We start from the raw sequence: 19,195 nt of genomic DNA, 5'->3' as shown, positions 1-19,195 counted from the left end.
ATTTCTTTTTTTTTTTTTTTTTATCTATGGACGAAAAAGTAATGACTATATGGATTTTTTTAATTAAAATTTTATTATAAAGGTTCATGTACAAACTGATGCTTTTCGAAGGAAGAAAAAAATTACATTATGCCTGTTTTAACGTGAACTCAAAATAATAAACAGCAAAAACATTTGTCATTGTTCATTTCTGAGATAGAACATGGAAAAACTGAACAGGTTGTAACTGACAAGAAGTCGAGGATTCATTACAGGTAGAGACTGGCTGCAAAAACAATGTCTCTCTTGATCTTGGTAATACCTGGTGGAAGATCAGGAAAATTAATGAAAAGTCATGACTGGGAAATCGGACCGGTGATTCTAGATCCTGGTTGCTTTACCTTCTGCAAACTTGTTCTCCAGCTCTGTGTTTCCAATGGCCTTGGCTGCTTGGCACATCTGCCTCAAAAGCTCCTCTAACCGCCGCATGCAGCGAATTATACTTCCTACAGGGGACACAGTCACTTTCAGGGGTCAAACACAAATGTTTTATCATAAAGGGACCAAAAAAGAGGAACATCCACTATTACAATAAAACTGACCATTCTTGTACTCTCATTACTCTTTAAATGCCATGAAAATGATTTCCTCTCTTTTGTACGTCAGATCACACTTGATGATCTGTACATAAATATGCTATTATTTAATTTTTCTATTGATTTACAAAAGACATCACCTGACTGCTGGCTGAGAAAGGATACAACCCCCAGGGAAATCACTGCTTCCACTCATAAAATCGACGAACGAAGCATCATGCAACGGCAACATAAATATCCCTACAAAGCTTTACACAAAAAGTGCAGGCGACAGAAAACTACATGGTTACAGCTTAACGTCTACTAATTAGTAGTAGACCGACTCCTGAGGTATAAGACACAATTAGTTGGGAATCTGCACGGATTCAGTGAATATTTCATAGCCTATGCTCATCTTGAAACACTGCCAATCACTTAACAGGGTCAGATGGCTAAACTGGGGTCGAGTTACACATGGCATATTTCAGAAAGCGCATCATACTGGAAGACCGAGCCAAAGCCTTTGGCTGCGTCTGTGCTGAGAGCTCTGAAAACATTTTGCACATATCCCCCTCCTCAATGCTCAGTCGAAACATATTCATGTGCCAGGAACTACACCAATAATCCCCAGAAACCTATTGTGTGCTAAAAAAAAAAAAAAATTCTCTACACTGATGATTGGCAAGATTTGCTGGTTCAGTATATTAAATGACCAACTTGTTTATGCAGGATTCTTTGAAAACCTTCTGATTTGGCAGTATTGCATAAATACGTCATACATAACACCAACTACTGGGCCTCCTTCGTAGTCTGTGATCATGAGCCTTGTGGCCTCTGGGCCAATTTCACTTTTAAGAAATGTAAATCTCAGTTTAAAAAAAAAAAAAAAAAAGTCACATGAGATTATATTTGCCTGGCAGCAATCTGGCCACTATAGGCCTGTGCAGCCAGACCAAGATCCTCCACTGTTGCTTCACTTTGTCTCATGTGATATGTCACTGGACTGCAGATATGGTCAGAGGAACAACTCTTCCTTCTTTCCTGGAATCCCAAACCGCCAAGGTGCCACTGAGCAAAGCACCGCACACTGCTCCCCGGGTGCCTGTCATGGCTGCCCACTGCAAACTAAGGGTGGTGGTTAAATGCAGAGGACACATTTCGTTGTGTCACCATGTGCTGTGTTTCACAGTGACAATCGCTTCACTTTCAAAACTCAACCCTGATGTGTTACCTTCAAACACATCAGTCATTTTGCAGATCTGTGCGAAGCTGGAGCCGTTGGCCCAGGTATAGACCACATCCATGAGGTGCGGACGGAAGGCGCTCAAATACGACTCCTCATCCACGTCCAGCTTGGCTTCTGCAGACACTTTAGCGATACGTTTTGCACACTCCTAAAACAAAGAGAAACGAAGTCCGCATGAGTGATGTGCCTAACATTGACAACATGAAACTAATTTTGGTTTGTTGCCATTGGTTACCTGCATCTGTCGTAAGGGACCCGCTAGCTGTTCAGTCAGCTTGGGCATCTCACTGGCCTACAAACCAGAGAGGGGACAACTTGACACTCAGCAGGAGACCCTCATCATTTACAGCAGATATGTTACCTGGAGTGTCTGTCCTGGACACATGAACCCTGCACCTGAGGACCCTGTACTGTCTGAATGGTTTGGATATGCAAATATTTGCAGGTTGTATTTAAATGTTATATGCTTCCTTTCCCTTTCTGATGTTTTTCCATCACATACACAGAGCAGAGGAAACAGCTGTCCACACGTTCACAATCATGTCTCAATTACCTACGCGTAAACAGGACGCTGAAGAACTGCAGCACATAAAGCACTCTGCAGACAGGAAAGACCCACATGGGCAAAGTGTGCCAATTAAGCAAAGGGCAATAGAAGGCCATTTCTGTTTACTAAAGAAGAAGAAAGAGAGATGGAGACAACTGCCAGAGAATGTTTTTCCCAGAGAAGTCAGAGATAAGACAAGATGAAGATAGTAAATAAGCACAAAATTCATGACCATCAGTCATGATGACAGGGTGAAACCTGCTTATTGAGAACAATCAGCAGGTCTCCGGTGGTGGAGGCGGTGCTTACATTTTCCTGAAACACGAAGCAGCTGAGGAGTGCGGTGGCCTGCTCAGCGGTCAGGTCGTTGAAGAGCCCGTTGAACACCATCTCTGTCAGCAGCAGCTCGTCTGCGCTGTATTAGGGAGGGATAGACACAGATCTCAGGTCAGGGCTGGAATGATCACTGCTGATAGGTTGGAAACATTACCAGGGTCATTAATCAAGGAGCCTAAAGACAGTAACTAGGTGTTTGTGTAATTAATTACATACTTACAACTACTTGACAAATATTCTGATATAATATTTTATTGCTCATATACACATACACAGTCTTCTCTTCAGACAGAATAACAGCAGGATTGTTCACACCGCGATCCCAAGCCCTTATCTAAATCTAACTCTGCAGAGTCTGGAATAAAATCCAAGTTAATCAGCAAAGTAGCTGTTTTCAGACCAGCCCTCATACCTGCTGATCTCACAGGCCACTCGTCCCTTCATCTCGATGACGTCAGAGGTGGTGGCAAAGCCCAGGCGCCGCAGAACGCGCTTCCTGCACTTGAGCTCGTCCATCTGCAGTACGGTGCGAGCGCGCTTCAGCCCATGCTTTGCCGCCTTAATATCGCCAGCAATCTGTTGCATTGAGATGTTGAGATATAGAATTACTGATTAGCACATGAAAGGGCACACACACACACACACACACAATTCAACAGATAAGGAACCATGACCAATTTTTGTAAAGATCTTCATGAAAATTGAAAACAATCCAGCATATGTAATATCGGCATATAAATTGTTATACTTCTGCCGATAACACAAGACTCAACTCAGCAGCACATTGCGGGCACCCACTATGCTGGTACATCTGTCTGTTATTACAAATGATATTATTAATGCATAATCAGACTGAAGAGACTCTTCCTGCAATACTGACATGAAACCCCAATTATTTCTATATGACCCATATCTGTACGACTCGTGTTTTTTTTTTTTTTTTTAGTTTTTTTGTCTTTAATTTTTATTCATAATATGCTTTTCTGGGACTCATTACTCCAGACACCTTTTCGTTTTAGTCTGGTTAACAGAACGGAGACCAGCCTGTTAAACAGCAGTAGGGAGTTGTGTGTTCCCCTCTCTGCAACACGGCACCGTCCCCAGTTAAGCACATTATCCATTTTACAGCTTACAGCCATTCATTATACGCAGAGGGCACACCGGATAAACCAAAACAGCACAGCGGGTACAATCTGGTCCAGTACGTAAGCCTCGGCGTATGTCTGGGCACGTGGGGCACGGCCCAGTCAGGGCTTTTTCCTTCTATAGTGGCCTTCCGTCTGGATACCAGGACTGCTTAAGCAGGCATGGGGCAGGCTTCAGACCTTTTTACAGAAGGTGTAAATCCCACATTATGGCCAATCAAAGAGAGCAATCTGATTCAAAGCAAAATGTCAGGTCAGTGTGCCATGTAAACAGGATTCAAATAAGCTCAGAAAAGGGTAAAAACACCAGTAAAACCTCTGGCTGCAGCTATCCACCATCAGTATAGCAGAGTAAATAGTGGACTAATCACACCAATTACTGTTTACTTATCAATCTACTAACATATGAGTAGATGGTAATTTGAGCACACTCATATTTCCATTGGGTTACAGTTACTAACAGTCAGCACTGTTCAGCAGCACAATTATTAGTGGCTGCAATGCAAACATTCCAATTAGAACAGCAATCAGAATTTTATGCTACTATACCACTGTACAAACTTTTTTCAAATATTGTATATTTTGGTTGAACTGCATTAGAAGGGAAATAAATATTTTGCATTATATAAAATCAATGACGAGCCCAACCAACCACTATATGAAATGTCTGTAACATCCTCTTGCCTGGTGTCTACACTTAAATCCTACAACTCCAAACATCAGGACATAGTTAGTTAAAAACAAAATTCAGCCCAGCAATTGTTAAAAGGATTTTTCCCTTTTTTCTCCACAGGCCACTGAAACCTTTAACCCAGTTTCCGCTGTTTGTTTGATTCAACAGCTCACCATCCTAGGACATGGCATGGTGCCTGTGATTTTGGATCAAAAACATATGCCTATCCCCCATCTGCACACACACACACACACACACACACACACACACACACACACACACACACACACACACACACACACACACAGAGTCTTATGCTTCTCATTTAAAAAACATTAAATAAATTAGATGAATGGTCAGGTTTACTAATAGCAGACAAATTTTCCTCCAACATGCTATTTCAAAAGCCCAATTAGGATTTTACTTTAATTACATGAGCAATCAGAATGAGTTTCAGACTAAACCATAAAAACTATATTATACACAGAGAACAAGCTCTGCAAAGTAGATCCGTATAGTGGAAAATAGGGCTGCACGATTTGGGGGAAAAAGACATATTGCAATTATTGAGATCAATATTGCGATATGCGATTGCGATATGATAAAGGGCACTTGCTTGTATATCAATGAAAAGTCGCATACAAATTACTAATAGTGAAATGTTTAATTTCAAAGTGAAACTTACAAACTACTTATAACAACTTGAAATGCCCAGTGCTTTCAAAATACAATATTCTACTAAATTAAATAAATCACAAAAAAGTCTTTACTTTAAAAAACATTACTGTCCAATGACAAACCCTGGTAAGGCTAAACAACTGTTTTGATTATATTTGGCCATTATAAAATCCCATATTATAGTTCTTACATTTAACCAAAACGTTGTTTGGATGCTGACTTGAACATAGGGATGCATAGCTTTGCTAGCTTAGCCAAGGTTAAGATTTGTAAACTGAGGTGAATTTCTTTAGGAAACCTTCAAAAGTTAACTAAACAGCTAAGAACAGTCTAAATAGTTAATGCCTACTTTTAGCCAAAACGTTGTTTGGAGGCTGACGAACACAGGAACGCATAGCTTCGCTAGCTTAGCCTAGCTTAGCTAAAGTTAAGACTTATAAAACGGGATTTTATAATGGCCAAATATATTCAAAACAATTGGTCCAGCCTTACCTATGAAATGTAATCCCCCGGGATCTGGTTTGGAGCGTACAGCGGTTTGTACAGCTCCAAGCAGCACAAGAGTGAGGCATTTTCTATGCCCTTCTCGCCATAAACATGTATATGCTTCACTGCACAGCGCAGCCTATCGCAATATGGCGGCGACGTTGACATACGTGTACCCATATGTCTATGTGAGTCACAAATCTGAGGTCTCCATTGAACCGAATCAAGTCATGTGACCAAACAAGTCACATTTAAATCACATCTTTTTGCGTTCATGTAATCGCACAGACTGACATTGCGATTGCGATTAGATTAATCGTGCAGCACTAGTGGGAAAACTGAATATTCATTTTCGTTTTTTAAGAACACCTAGCAAGTTTACTTTTTTCCCCCCAAACCAAAACATGATCACTTATGCTTGTGAAGTTATGCTTTCTAATATGAACTAAGAGCAATATATCTGCAACAGTCTGTCCAAATCACATGGAAAAAAGGTAGATGTTCTAAGATGAAATCCTGATCTTTAAGTAATAATCATTCATAAAGTTCTACCTTAAGTATCTAAAACAGTGTTTTGGAAGTAGAACTATGGACTTCCATTCAAGCACCAATAATAGCAACTATAACTGATCACCAGAATTTGTGGGGCACTGTCACACCAGACACATTTCAAAGAGACCGCCTCAAATCATGCTAAATTTGATCTGAAATTGATCTTCTCCACCCTCCTACCAACTGTTTACTGAAAAATGTAACAAATTAAATGGACCTGATTAGGACAATGACTTGACCATTGAAAAACATATTTCTTTCATAGGGAAGTTCTTTGCTATGCAGAGCTGTTCAATGTTGCTTACCAGAGCTTTCTTCTCACACAGAGTGTAGACAGCTTCCAGAGTGGGGTCACTGTGCAGCGGGTGAGAGTACATTCTGTGCTCAAAAGCCTCCACCTTGTTGATGACCTTCTTTAGGCCTGGGTCCTTTATGCCCATGTCATCGATGGGGTCCAGCAGGGGCACACCATCAGGAAAACGCTTCTGCACCTCCTGGGAGAGGGTGAGGTGCAGACATTTAAAACAATAGTAGGCTACAAATAGTGTGGGTTGCTGAGTAGCTACAGAGTCAGAGCTATTCCAGAAGTATTTTTAACACAACAAAGGCACTAACGTGAACTTTTCACCTCATGGTTTCATTCAGTAAGGCAAAAACTTAGCATTACGAAAAAATAAAAGGGAAAGGGGATGTGTGTGGTACATACATGCACAGAAAAACACCACAGATCTGCAAACTTGTGTACAGAACTGCACAAAAACAATGCGTCTCTGTCAATGCAGATAACAGCACTGCATTGTGTGCGACTGAAAAAATTAACACAGGCCTGCATGGAGTCAGCATCTGTGAACCGGCAGTCTGAACTGCACTACGCCCTCTGACCTGTATGGATTTCAGCATACTCTGTCTGTTGTCGTACGGCCGCAGATCTTTAGGGATATACAGTCGGACTGAGCTGATGCTGGTTATGAGGTGAAGCAGTACAGGAACAACCTATTAAATAAATAAATAAACATGTTAAACATCTTAATCTGATTGACACCTAAAGTAGGAACTCCACAAGTATTTCTTTGAGACATGCCTTTGTGAAACAACCTGCTTCCTCCATTTAGCGGACCTTACACAATGGATCCAGAGCAAAATTAGATTTTACATCTGCACAGCATGTTCAGTCTCATTACTGAGGGACAACTTTATACAACCCTTGCAGTAAAGAGTTCAGTTTTGATCAGTGGCTCCCAACCTGGGGTCCGTGACACCCCTGGGGGGAGCTAGAGATTGCAGGGAATGCTGATCTATGCTGAGGTTGTGAAGTTGCCAAAATTATATTTGTAAACTAATAAAATCCAAATAAACCCATCTGTATAATCCATATTAAAACATTTTGGGTCCACATTTTGCAAAATAAGAACAAACTGTTTATTTTTTGCAAATAATAAAAAATAAATAATTCAAAATATATATCAAACATATAAATAAATATCATAAATTAAAAAAAAGTGTGTGGTTTGAATCCACTGAGGATTTGTTTTTATTAGTAAAAAAATTATATTGACACAAAGTAGAATAGAGTTCTTGTTCCTACCATTGTGAAAAATTTAATGCAATTTATCCAAAACAGAAAGAAAATGTGGTTGCACACGTGGCTGATATTTCAATAGAAACGTAAGTACGGTGTCTAGTGAGTCAAATGAGACATAAAAAATGAACAAAAAAAATAAAAAAGATAGTTTGTCTGAGTGGTCAATTTAATCATGCATAGCTATCATTGTTAAGGTGTATTGCCCTCAAGACGGGAAATGTAAATTAGGGCTAAATTTGCCCCACTCTTCCCAGGAGTACTATCACTTTACTTGCAGATATACCAGCTCCATTCACTTCACACTGTCTACACACAGCCTACTCACACTTACACGAATATTTTAAGCAACACAGTTCAATTTACTATATTAAGAGTCGGTTGGTCTGAATTTTCTTCCCAAATGTGCGCCGTTCTCATACCATTGGCCTGTCACTCATACCTGCATTTCTCCCTTCTCCCCAGGAGCGGCGGGTTTCGCAGCCTCCGTGGCGGCGTTCTTCACGCTGTCTTTACTGCAATGAAGTAAGACCTCCACCACGTACAGGGGGTCCAGGTCTCCAGTCGAGACCTGAAGGGGGGGATGTCAGTCAGTCATATGATCCAAGCTGGACAACACTGCACTGTGTATAAACTAAGCTTCAACTACAGAAGTTATTTTGTTTATAGCCTGGCTACTTTACTGTTCATATTCAGGAAATAAATAAAGCAGCAGCACTCATTAAATTAGATGGAAAAATACAGGCATCTGTGAAAACTGACCATTCAGGTGGCAGAACTAATATCACCTCTTATGAAGACAGACTGACTGAAGCGCCCAGTTAAGTAGCTGAGGTTTTAAATGTTTACAGTTTCCCCCAGCCACCATTACAGAATTCATGCTAATCAACATTATTAGCAGACATGACTCTCCAAGATCTCAGCGCACCTCTTAATCTTGCATCAATCACAGCCTTCCGAGTTTGAATCAAAAAGACTTGGACGAAGTTACAGCACAGCAATTTGAGAGAAATCAAATTTAAAAATGCTTTAAAAATGTATATATCTGCACCACTCATTAACAAATAAGGAATATAATTTACTACTGCTGCTTTAACAAAGGAAAAAACTTAACGTGAAAACTGCAGTAGAGCTTAAATAGAAGGTTGCTTTGGATAAAAGCGTCTGCTAAGCAAATGAAAGTAAAGAAGGTGGAGGGCGAAAAGTGTCACACCTTAACGTTTGACTTCTTGGAGAAGTTCACAACAACGCCCCATCCAAAATCCGCATCCTCGTTTTTCACCTGTTAAAAAAAAAAAAAAAAAAACACCACGCAACCGTTACACAAGCCGAGTACTACTATGAAAACTTGCCAAACCGGTCTTGGGTTTTAAAGAATAAGTTATGTATAATAGGTTGACTAATGTCATTATAACAGCTCATAATGAATTGGGTATAAGGGGTGCTTCACTGCATATCAATATACATTTCAAATGAATTTTAAGCAATGAAGAAAATCGTTTTAAAGTACAAGGGGTCAAAAAAGGAGAACATCTGAGCAGATTCTCACTTTGACTAGTCGCCCTGGCTGGAGGAAGGGCAAGCAGTATTTTGGTTTGCGGATGTACTCCTCGATCTCCTTGGCCAGTTTTGCCAGCTGCTGGCGAATCTTGTAGTAGGTGACCACGCTCTCTTCATTGGGGATCTCTAAGCTGTTGTACTTCTCCTCAAGCTTCTGCACTTCTACATCAGGAATGAGACACTTCCATGACTTTTTGAGTCTACCCATCTTCCACATGCATGACACCACATTATACAGAAAGCTATAAAAATAAGCTTTGTTACAAAAACGCCCGGCACAAAAAAACCTACTCTCTACCACGCCTGGCACAGCTCTGTAGTGCTGAAACTGGTAGAAGGATTTCTCCAGCATGTACTCTGGGTTGATCTCTTCCACTCTCAGAAGGTTTAGCACCATGTTGTAGGTGAGGTGGAACGCACTGTTCAGTGGATCTGCAGAGCCCTGTGTTCATGAAAAATACAAAAATCAAAACAAAAAAAAAAAGACTCCCAGTCAACACAAGGCATTGACTTGTTTTTATGGTGTAAGACATTATTGAACATTTAGAGCTCCACAAAAAGGGAAAAACATTACTCTGAAATCCATAATGGAGGCCACAAAGGAAGCCAGATGATTCATTCAACATGACATTTCCCAGCACTGCGTTCATCCCCATGCCCAGAACAAAGATTAACTGTTCCTGCTCCAACGATGGAGGAGATGCACGTCAGAGCAGACCATATTCAAAATCAAATCTGTGGGGCATTAAATTTCCTTGAGTATAGATGACGTACCCCCATGTCACAGTGTAAATGGAGATGAAAGACAACAATCTGCCGACAAAAACTGAAAAATTCAAGAGGTATTAAGAGACATTTGTGAGCTTGCAGCAGTTTTTCCAAAAGCCTGTCATAGACAGGGAGCTCAGAGCCTACTGGCAGAAACGGCTGTTTTGTGACTATCAGTGCTGAAACATTTATGGGCTTAAACAGTGAATTACAGCTCCATTTCGTCAAGTGTGGACTACATTAATGTCAGACTGATTTTCTTCAGAACTTCAGTAAAAGGCCAAGTTAATTTCATAATCTTAAGTGCTCATACACATAATGCATTAGAATTCAGCCCTTACAAAATCAAAACAGAACTCCAACCCAAGAGGCTCCAGATCTTCACTACACTGTGAAATAAAAATTCTATGATAATTTCTAAAAGACATTTACACCGGTTACACCCCCCTCCTAATTTAGTCCAGAGCTCCCATCTGAAAATATGACAAAAACAGAACTGGAAAGTTTATCAAAAAATGACCAAAATGAACTCTTTCATTAGCATCTTTGCTGTGGAAAATTGTGGTCTAGAGCTTTTTGGGGGTATGATTATAGGGAGGTGTGAAGAGAACCTGTACCTTTAGGAGCTGCTTGCCCACAGCTGGACTCATCTTCTCATCCACCATGAAAATGACAATCCCCCTCTCATCCATCCCTCTCCTGCCAGCACGACCGGACATCTGGATGTACTCTCCAGAAGTGATCTATCACACACACACACACACACACACACACAAACAAACAAATACCTTATATTATAAACCAAAATGAACCTCTGATTGTACTGTTCATCAGAATTACACAAAAAAACTGATTAACAGCAGCACACAACATTCTCAGAACTAGCATGACTGAAACCCCCACATGTTTCAGCTCTAAACGTAATTACACGTCAGTCAATGCTCTAGTCACATCTCTGTCAAAAACCTGTGTGCTGCAGGCGAGTGCAACGGGGAAAGAGGGCGAGCGCGCCAGTGTGGACGTGGAGTCTCTTAGCCTTTATTGTTCTGGCAGGAACTCATGCATACCAGATGTTCCACACACACAAGCCCTTCTGGATGGCAGCTTCCACCTCTCTTCCCTGTGCCAGGGCAAGAGAGAACAGAGGCAGGGGAATAAAGAGCCCCCTCCTCCAGTTTTCTAAATTCAAAGCAGCTTGAGTCATGGCCTCCCACTTGCGTAAACAATACGTGGCTGTTTTGCTGTGAGAAGCTCCAGCTCGAGGTCTCAGGCTGTCAGCTCCCCACAGACACCCACCGGCTCTGAGGTCAAACAGGATACAATGGCCAGCCAATTTACTGCAACGCAAGGGTGAAATTGAGCATGCGCATGCTACGTGCTGCCAGTCCACAGGCTAATGCCAATATGAAATGCTATATGGGAGTGAAGTCATTGTCATTATGAAACACTGCAGCACACAACGAAATGTGTCCTCTTCTTTTAACCCATAGTGACGACCAGCCATGACAGGCGCCCAAGGAGCAGCGTGTGGAGACAGTGCTTTGCTCAGTGTCACCTTGGTGGTTTGGGATTCAAACTCGCAACCTTCCGATTACGGGTCCATTTCCTTGCCTGCTAGGCCAACCAGTGCCCCTATATGTGGGGTGAGTCTTGTAATCATGGAGTCCCTACGAAGGGTCCCTGAAAAGATCTCCCAGACGAGCTGGCTGAGTCAGGTTAGTTTGAAATTTTACCCAACGGAAGTCTTTGCCATCAAACTTGCGTGCACTGGTGAAGAGGACCGTGCGCGCAGGCATGTTGATTCCCATGGCGAAGGTTTCAGTAGCGAAGAGAGCCTAACAAGCAGGAATGAGAGCACAAATTGATAACTCTGCTTAGAAGGTTCATCTTGTTACAGTAAATTCCCCTACAGATAATATGTAAACAAGTACATTGCTGCATACAGTTTACATTCTAACTCCACAGAGAGGTCTACCTTGAGAAGGCCTTCAGAGAAGAGGATTTCAATGGTTTCTTTTAAAATGGGTAAGAGTCCGCCATGGTGGATGCCTATACCTCTCTTCAGCAGTGGCAGGACATGTTCCACCTTTAGAAAATGATTTGTAATTAATGACACTGAAACGATCACTAATAACATTATATTTATTACAGCCACTTTTAGCCAGTCCCACAATGAGATTCCCCCAGGACGCACCGTTTCTGTATGTGTAGCTTTAAATGCCAATGAGGAGGAGAGCGGTGGGACAAGGAGGAGAGAGGCCTATAGAAGTTTGCAAGCATTCACGGAAATGGCACAAACAGGAAGTAGTGCAGCTTTTCCCAGTCTTGCGTGACAAAAGAAAAATCGTCCAATCACTGAGCAACCACTATGTTTTCAAGCCATGATGGTCTGTGGAGTTACTTTTTTAGGGAAGGGGTGGGAAATTCTCTGGGCGGAAAAGCATGAGACAGGGGAGGAAACCTTTCCCTTTATGATGACATAAGGGGAGAAATTCCAGATCAGACAGTCTGAGCTGCCGCTCAGAAATGGCCAAAGCACTCTTTTGTGAGACCCACTTGGTATATTGTGAAATCCCAGTATAATTTTTTGTGCTGATTTGGGTTCATCAAATCACTGCCCTAATGGATCAAGTGGGATGATGCCAATCAAGCACTCAGAAAGACTCTCAAAAAGTCAAACATGAGTGTTCTAAGGATCAGTACTTTTACGTTGACAAAAATGTTAAACGGGTTACTCAATGTGAAACCTACAAACATTTTGACTATTTTCTGTTGCCAACCTGTGGGAGCTTCTTGTCTTCATCAGAGAGGCAGTCAATAGCATTGTTGAAGACCTCCTCAACCAGCTTTTTCTCTTCATCTACACAATAAAAAAAATATTATAATTATTACAAAGTGTACGCACACCACCTGACTCTGAACACATGCTTATTAGTTTCAGCTAATTTTCCCATTCATGACACCCCCTGGCGAGGACCTGCTCAATGAAGACATTTCCCACTTCAGCTAAACTCCATCTGCCTCTCGGCACAGCAGCTCTATAAACAGAGCCCAGAAACAATGTGTCATCACAAAACACAGCCCAGAGCACTTCATAATGAAAGCATGTGTCATTCTCTCTTGCTTCTCCATTTTCTCCATTGGCCCTTCCAATAACAAAGGTCAAAGTCTTTAAAAATTTCTAAAACACATAGGTGCCATATTTAAAAAGAACACACTCTCCACATAACCAGAGAAATATGACAATATTGATAGGTGCCATTGTAATAAGATCACGCATAAGTGCCGAGTGGACTGGCTACTAGGTGAACTGCTCGTCCTCTCAAACCAAGAATGCATTCATCTTAATGTACAGTAATGCATAAACTGTGGAGCAATGTTAAAATAAATGTAGGAGTGAAGCAAAGATTTGCACCAAAACAAACATGCCACAGTACGATGCCAGTAAAAGGGTGTTCTAGGCACAAGGGTATGCAAAACCGATGCCAATGTTACACAGGTCCTAGCAAATGACTTAAAAGGTCTGTACAAACATTTTGAAATCCCTGGACAGTGCAGCAAATATGACCAGTTTGATGCTAACCTCATTTGAAAATTCGCAGGGAAAAAATTACGTAATGTAAGGTCTCACTGGCTTTCACTGCAGTCAACATCATCCTTTACAAAATCATAAACCTTTTAAAAAATCTATTCAGCTCCAGGGACAGCAGCATGTATGTGATAAGCCAGAAACTAAACAAAATTCATAATAGTTTTACACAGAGAGAATGTCTGTATTGACCTAACCTAGTTTCGGCATTGTGTCTGCACATCTGCTGCTCACACACAAACACACCACACAAATGGTTTCATCCGGACTCATTCAAGACCCTATTTGAGCAGCAGTTCGCGAGGCTTCATTTTAACAAACTGGGTATAACCCAATTGCGTCATAACCCTGTTACCTGTGTTAAAGTCCAGTTTAGCCACTTGCAGGGCATAGGCTTCACACTCCTTCTTGCTGAAGCTAAAGATGATGACAGGCTGAAAGTTCCTTTCCATGATCATCTTCACTATCTTAAACACGTTTGACGGTCCTGAAATAATGAAATAATGAGCTGACCAAGGGATCAAAACAGGACGTGGATTACTGGGTGTCATTTAATGGTGTGGCTGATCCAGGATCAGCTTCTCTCTCAGCCTCACAAACCTCTAGTTCCTCCTTTTCTCCCTTTGGGGTCCCATTTGCCTCCTCCACCACCACCCCCAGAATCCCCAGCATCTCTGAGGACCTGCATGGCAGTGTTGAAGTTGTCTTCCCTGAACTCTCCCTGAAGAAAAAAAAAATAAACAAGACAAACACATTGACCTTCAGTAAATAAGACATCCAGTAATCTGGTCTGAATTATAATGTTTTCAATTTACTGTAATGGTAAAATAATCAATTTAAAAAGAATATAAATGACAAGGAAACAAAGTGTGGTGCAGAAGTGAGTAGTCAAAAAGAAAATAACTTTACTTCATTTACAGTAGAACTGTATGTATGTTTGTGTTCATACATAGTCATGGATGTCTAACCATGTTTCCAGGTTGAGGTGTTAAGTATAAAAAGAGTTTAAAGGCCGCCTAAGTAAATAGTCACCAAAGGTAATGTGATTTCCATGTAATATTAAACCTGCAGTGGCTCACAATGGGGGGTAAGGTAAGTTTAGGATGCTTCTGAATAATGGAGGAAGCTGGACACATGATGTCTATTACTCCGGTAACGGAACGCCTCACCCTCAGGAGACATGGCTGGCATGAGTCAGCAGAGCCAGATTCATAGTAAATGATTCAGGGTGAAGGGGTATTGACAATTACCTCATGAACCATACACCGTTAACCAGAATAAGTCAAATGAAATAAAAACAGAGGCAAATGTCTGGCAACTCACATTCTCATCCACAACAAGGTGGAGACCATCTCCCCCTGCTGGAAAGATGTAGTGCTGCAGAGGGGTGGGCCGGTAGTCTGTGTAAACCACATGACAGGGCTGTATGGAGACAAAATCAAAATGCATGAAAACATGGCCATAAACATTGAACATATAGTTTACTACACCCATTTGGCTTGGCTTACCTGTGCCTTATTGATACATCTCTGTTTAGATATCAACAGAGCAAAGCTCTAGCATGCATTCAGTGTGTCACAAGCAAAGTTCAAGCAAAGCCAGGGTATATTATTTGTAGCCCCCTTTCATCCTGACATTTTGAGGCTAGGACTGCACAATATGGCCTAAAATAACATTGTAAAGCTATATTAAAATATATTTTGAATATCTCAATATCTTGACAAGCTAAATGTATGAATGTTTAATTTATCCTTTTATTGCATTAAATCACACGTGTCAAACTTGGTCACATCCTGCAAGATTACTTTATATAGATTTGTAATCATGGCCCAGCGATATGACTCGCTGATAACACACAAACTACAGATCCCATAATGCAGTGCACAATTTGCTGACAAACTGAGCGTCCTAAACACAGAGTTTGCACAGCATTTTGGGGTCAAAAGCCGGATAACCCGGACGTCTGGTCATCCCTAAATTTATCCAATAATGTGGGATTTCATGCTACAAATTCGCTTGTATCCCGTTACAAAACGTGCATGCCAGGGGAGTTATCTGGATGGGGGGTGGGGGGTCTGTCTGCTTTGGGTAGAGAAGTGAGCATTGAAAGCAAAGTACTTGCTGTCTGTTTAACAATGACAATAATGCTAGAATTTATAATCAATGTTCACTATAGTCATTTACTACATTGCATGTGGAACAAATCACAATACATAGGGTATCTTAAATTTTTCACCCTTTCCTGAGACTAGAAAACACAATAACTCTCATTAGTTACTAAAGATGACTGCAAATAATTACATTCCTTACCAATCTGCTAAAGATTCTTGCCAATTGATCTTGAAGACTCTTGACAAGAACCAAAATAAATGTTTGCAGAGACAAATCTAGACAAATTGACAAAACTATTGTCGCTAAGTGATAAGTGATGCACCGTAGCAGCTTCAATTACCTGCTTGTGGAGGTGACAGATCCACTCAGCAAACTGTCGGGCATTTGGGATTGTGGCAGAAAGGAAGACATAATGCACATTATCTGGTAGCAGAATGATGGTCTCCTCCCAGACCACCCCACGCTCTGTAAACACATACACACAATTTATGAATTAAGAGTCAATGTACGCACCCCTGTAACTCTAGTAAACATTTAGAAACTGAAGGCTAAACTGATTGTCCCCATAACTAGTGTGGGTTACGGAGTCTGATAAATGCTATGAATGTAAATGATTTATCAGGAATCATTGCAGAGGAAATATTACTGTGCATTTCAGGTGCTTTGTAACATGTGGTCGCAACTACTGAGCATGGTCCAGAGAATTGGTCCAGTTGTTATTGAATCACATCCTTTAACTCTTGTCTGGTATGGTCTCCCTACTGACTACTGTAACTATCAGACACCCTTATCCAGAGTAAATGTAAATTCATGTACAGAAAAGAGTTTGCCACATTCGACAATGACCTTCCCTTTTACCATCTGAAAGGGTCTTCCTTTTTGCATATTGGCTCTGTGCAGAATATTTTAACTTCCTTTCTCACTTTTGACATGGCAAGGCTTTTTTTTCTTTGCCTCGTCTTGGAAATCTCCCAGACTTTAGATGTGTTTAATACGCCTGATTTGTGGCTGCCATTCTTTGACCTGTTGCAGAATGCTATTGCAGTTCCCACCAGAGCATGGTATACTTTTGTACTACAAGGCGATAGTACTGCACAAGTACAAAAGGAAGGAAAATATCTCAAGCCGGTTAAAGACCGAACGAGTTGAGTGTGGCACTGCACTCTAAATCAATTTTTTTTTCTACGAGGTGTGAAGCTCCACAAGCCTCTGCAGATACCGTTCAATGTTCATTGCACGTTATGACAAACGCATGACCAACAGCAACATTGCAAAATGCATTATGAGGTGGAATTTGTGAGGGCTGTGCACAGTGACTGTATTAACCATGCCTGCTTTTTGAGTTGAACCCTACGGCCACTACTACTGTAGTAGTATTACACTTACCAGAGTCCCTCATGTAATGTATTTCATCAAAGACTACCCAGGCCACCTCACGCATCACTTCTGATCCTCTGTACAACATGCTCCTTAGGATCTGCATTGAGAATAGGATAGGGAGTTATGTCAAAGGAAATTCAGTCATAAATATCAAGAAACAGCTACTCATGAAAAAGGCTCAAACTGAAAGAGACACAATTTCAGTAAAAGTACCAGAATGTTGCGAAAACAAGCTAATCATTCCAATCCAAAATAGAAATCTAATGGCATTAATAGTCTCACCTCTGTGGTCATGACCAGACAGGAAGCAGTGGGGTTGATAGTGACGTCTCCTGTCATCAGGCCTACATCCTGGAACTCTTCATACATCTCCCTGTACTTTTGGTTGCTGAGGGCTTTGATAGGGCTAGTGAAGATCACCCTCTGCTTATCTCTCAATGCCAGGGCAATGGCATATCTTTTTTGGTGTGAAAAGCAAGCATGCATAGCAGCTAGGTTAATGAAACAGTCAAAATAACATTTGGATATAAATATGTTCACATACACTTACTCTGCACAGACCGTTTTTCCTGCTGAGGTGTGGGCCGACACCAACACAGACTGATTGTTATCAATGCACAGAATAGCTTCACGTTGGAAGGGATCCAATACAAAAGGATATTCCTGCAAAAAAGGACAACACAAGTGTCTGAAGATGATTGCAGCTGGATTAAAGGAAAGCAGGATACATTCAATTTTGCAGCAGTTTAAACACATTCTATTTATTGTGCATAATTCAATTCATTATTAAAAGGTTACTATTGAGCAAACAGCACTGTAATAAGTATTGTGCAACCACATTACAAACTCATGTCCAAAGATTTTAACAGCTTTTTGTGATTGCAGACGAAATTGTACAGTACATAGATTTAAGAATCTTTCAAATATTTGGAAATGTGGATTATTGTGTCTAATTAAAACTATGTTTCAACTGCATATTAGTTTTGACCAGTGGGGCAGACAAGAAATTATGTGTGCATCAAGTAAAGAACTAGGAGCAACATCTATTTCTTAACAGGAGCTGTATCCAGAAGTTCACATGTAATGGTACCTTTGCAGCTTTTCCAACACGAGGCTTCAGCTGCTCATAGTTTTCACTGGCTGGAAGAGCCACCTGTACGCAGAATTAAGAATTAAAAATCCTGAATACCCATCAGAGTATACAGAGATTAGAAGAATCCCAAGCCCTCACAACTATAAAGAATGTGTTTGTCACAGTGACAATGGTTTTAGAAATACCTCATGTGTGCATCCCTCCACTGTCTCCACCTGCTCCACCTTCACCTGAGGCATGAGGTCTGCCAGACTGACAGGGTTTACCGTTAAGAACATAAAACTCAAACACGTTTGGATGAACCAATTATACAATCGTTAATTTAGCTTTTGTCCTACCAGAAAAGGCTAAATCTAGATTTTCTTACTTGATTTCTTCTGTTGACACTGTCTCGAGTCTGGCCTTCTTCCCGAAGACCACGTCCTCTGGGACATCGGACTCACACTCCCTTTTGCTCTTCGCAGTAGACTGCTCCTCTGCTTTTCCTTGGCCATGTTTACTACGGGTTCTCCTTGCAAGGACATTTAAAATACCACTTAAGTATGACTGAAATTACACACAGGAATCAGGATACGAAATCAGGTCATAAAAGCAACTGAGCTGATAGCTGACTGGTGAAGCGAATTCCAGAACCATCGTTCCAGCCTGACTAGTGCACTGTGCTAAACGCAGCTAGCTACTTAGCGCATGTCACTTCCAATGCTAAAAAAAGAACCCAGCAACATCTCTTTTCTCAGTTACTTTGGCCTCTAACGCGTGGTTATCTTACCCAGGCTGAAGCCCCGGTTTCTTTTGAGATGAGCTTGTTTGCTCGTCCTCAAACACGTTAAACAGCTCGTCTCCAAACGCGTCCGCCATGTCTGGACCACGCTCTGGACACAAATCCCACAATGCACT

The 19,195-nt window shown here is 41.1% G+C and overlaps 1 protein-coding gene across 2 annotated transcripts; it reads right to left on the bottom strand.

The window, feature by feature from the left end:
• Positions 1–60: 60 nt before the first annotated feature.
• mtrex (Mtr4 exosome RNA helicase) lies at positions 61–19,177 on the bottom strand. 2 transcript variants are annotated; one of them, XM_028974663.1, is made up of 27 exons: positions 19,068–19,177; positions 18,666–18,809; positions 18,484–18,550; positions 18,296–18,358; positions 17,756–17,868; positions 17,488–17,662; positions 17,212–17,302; positions 16,166–16,290; positions 15,037–15,135; positions 14,314–14,434; positions 14,069–14,200; positions 12,905–12,984; positions 12,100–12,210; positions 11,858–11,959; positions 10,742–10,867; positions 9,648–9,798; positions 9,346–9,518; positions 9,010–9,078; positions 8,239–8,367; positions 7,100–7,210; positions 6,523–6,711; positions 3,096–3,259; positions 2,657–2,762; positions 2,036–2,092; positions 1,786–1,948; positions 381–485; positions 61–301 (listed from the first exon to the last, which is right to left on the bottom strand). In XM_028974663.1, exons 1-27 carry the CDS (start codon positions 19,154–19,156, stop codon positions 249–251), a joined length of 3,108 nt encoding a protein of 1,035 aa, XP_028830496.1. In that variant the 5' UTR covers positions 19,157–19,177; the 3' UTR covers positions 61–248. The 2 variants fall into 2 exon arrangements, with proteins under 2 accessions (XP_028830496.1, XP_028830497.1); XM_028974664.1 differs by having other exon boundaries at positions 249–301; positions 18,666–18,806; positions 19,068–19,166.
• Between the last annotated feature and the right edge of the window lie 18 nt (positions 19,178–19,195).

This window comes from Denticeps clupeoides, chromosome 3, assembly GCF_900700375.1.
Source record: "Denticeps clupeoides chromosome 3, fDenClu1.1, whole genome shotgun sequence".
NCBI lineage: Eukaryota > Metazoa > Chordata > Actinopteri > Clupeiformes > Denticipitidae > Denticeps > Denticeps clupeoides.
This window is presented reverse-complemented; position numbering and strand designations above follow the sequence as displayed.

Bases quoted from the DNA above. Each gene is read 5' to 3' on its own strand.
- mtrex (XM_028974663.1), bottom strand. From the start codon at position 19,156: ATGGCGGACGCGTTTGGAGACGAGCTGTTTAACGTGTTTGAGGACGAG. The intron at 18,359-18,483 runs GTATTTCTAAAA...TTCTGCGTACAG, and splicing joins TGGAGGGATGCACACATGAG to GTGGCTCTTCCAGCCAGTGA. The intron at 12,985-14,068 runs GTAACAGGGTTA...TTTATTGTGTAG, and splicing joins TAAACTGGACTTTAACACAG to ATGAAGAGAAAAAGCTGGTT.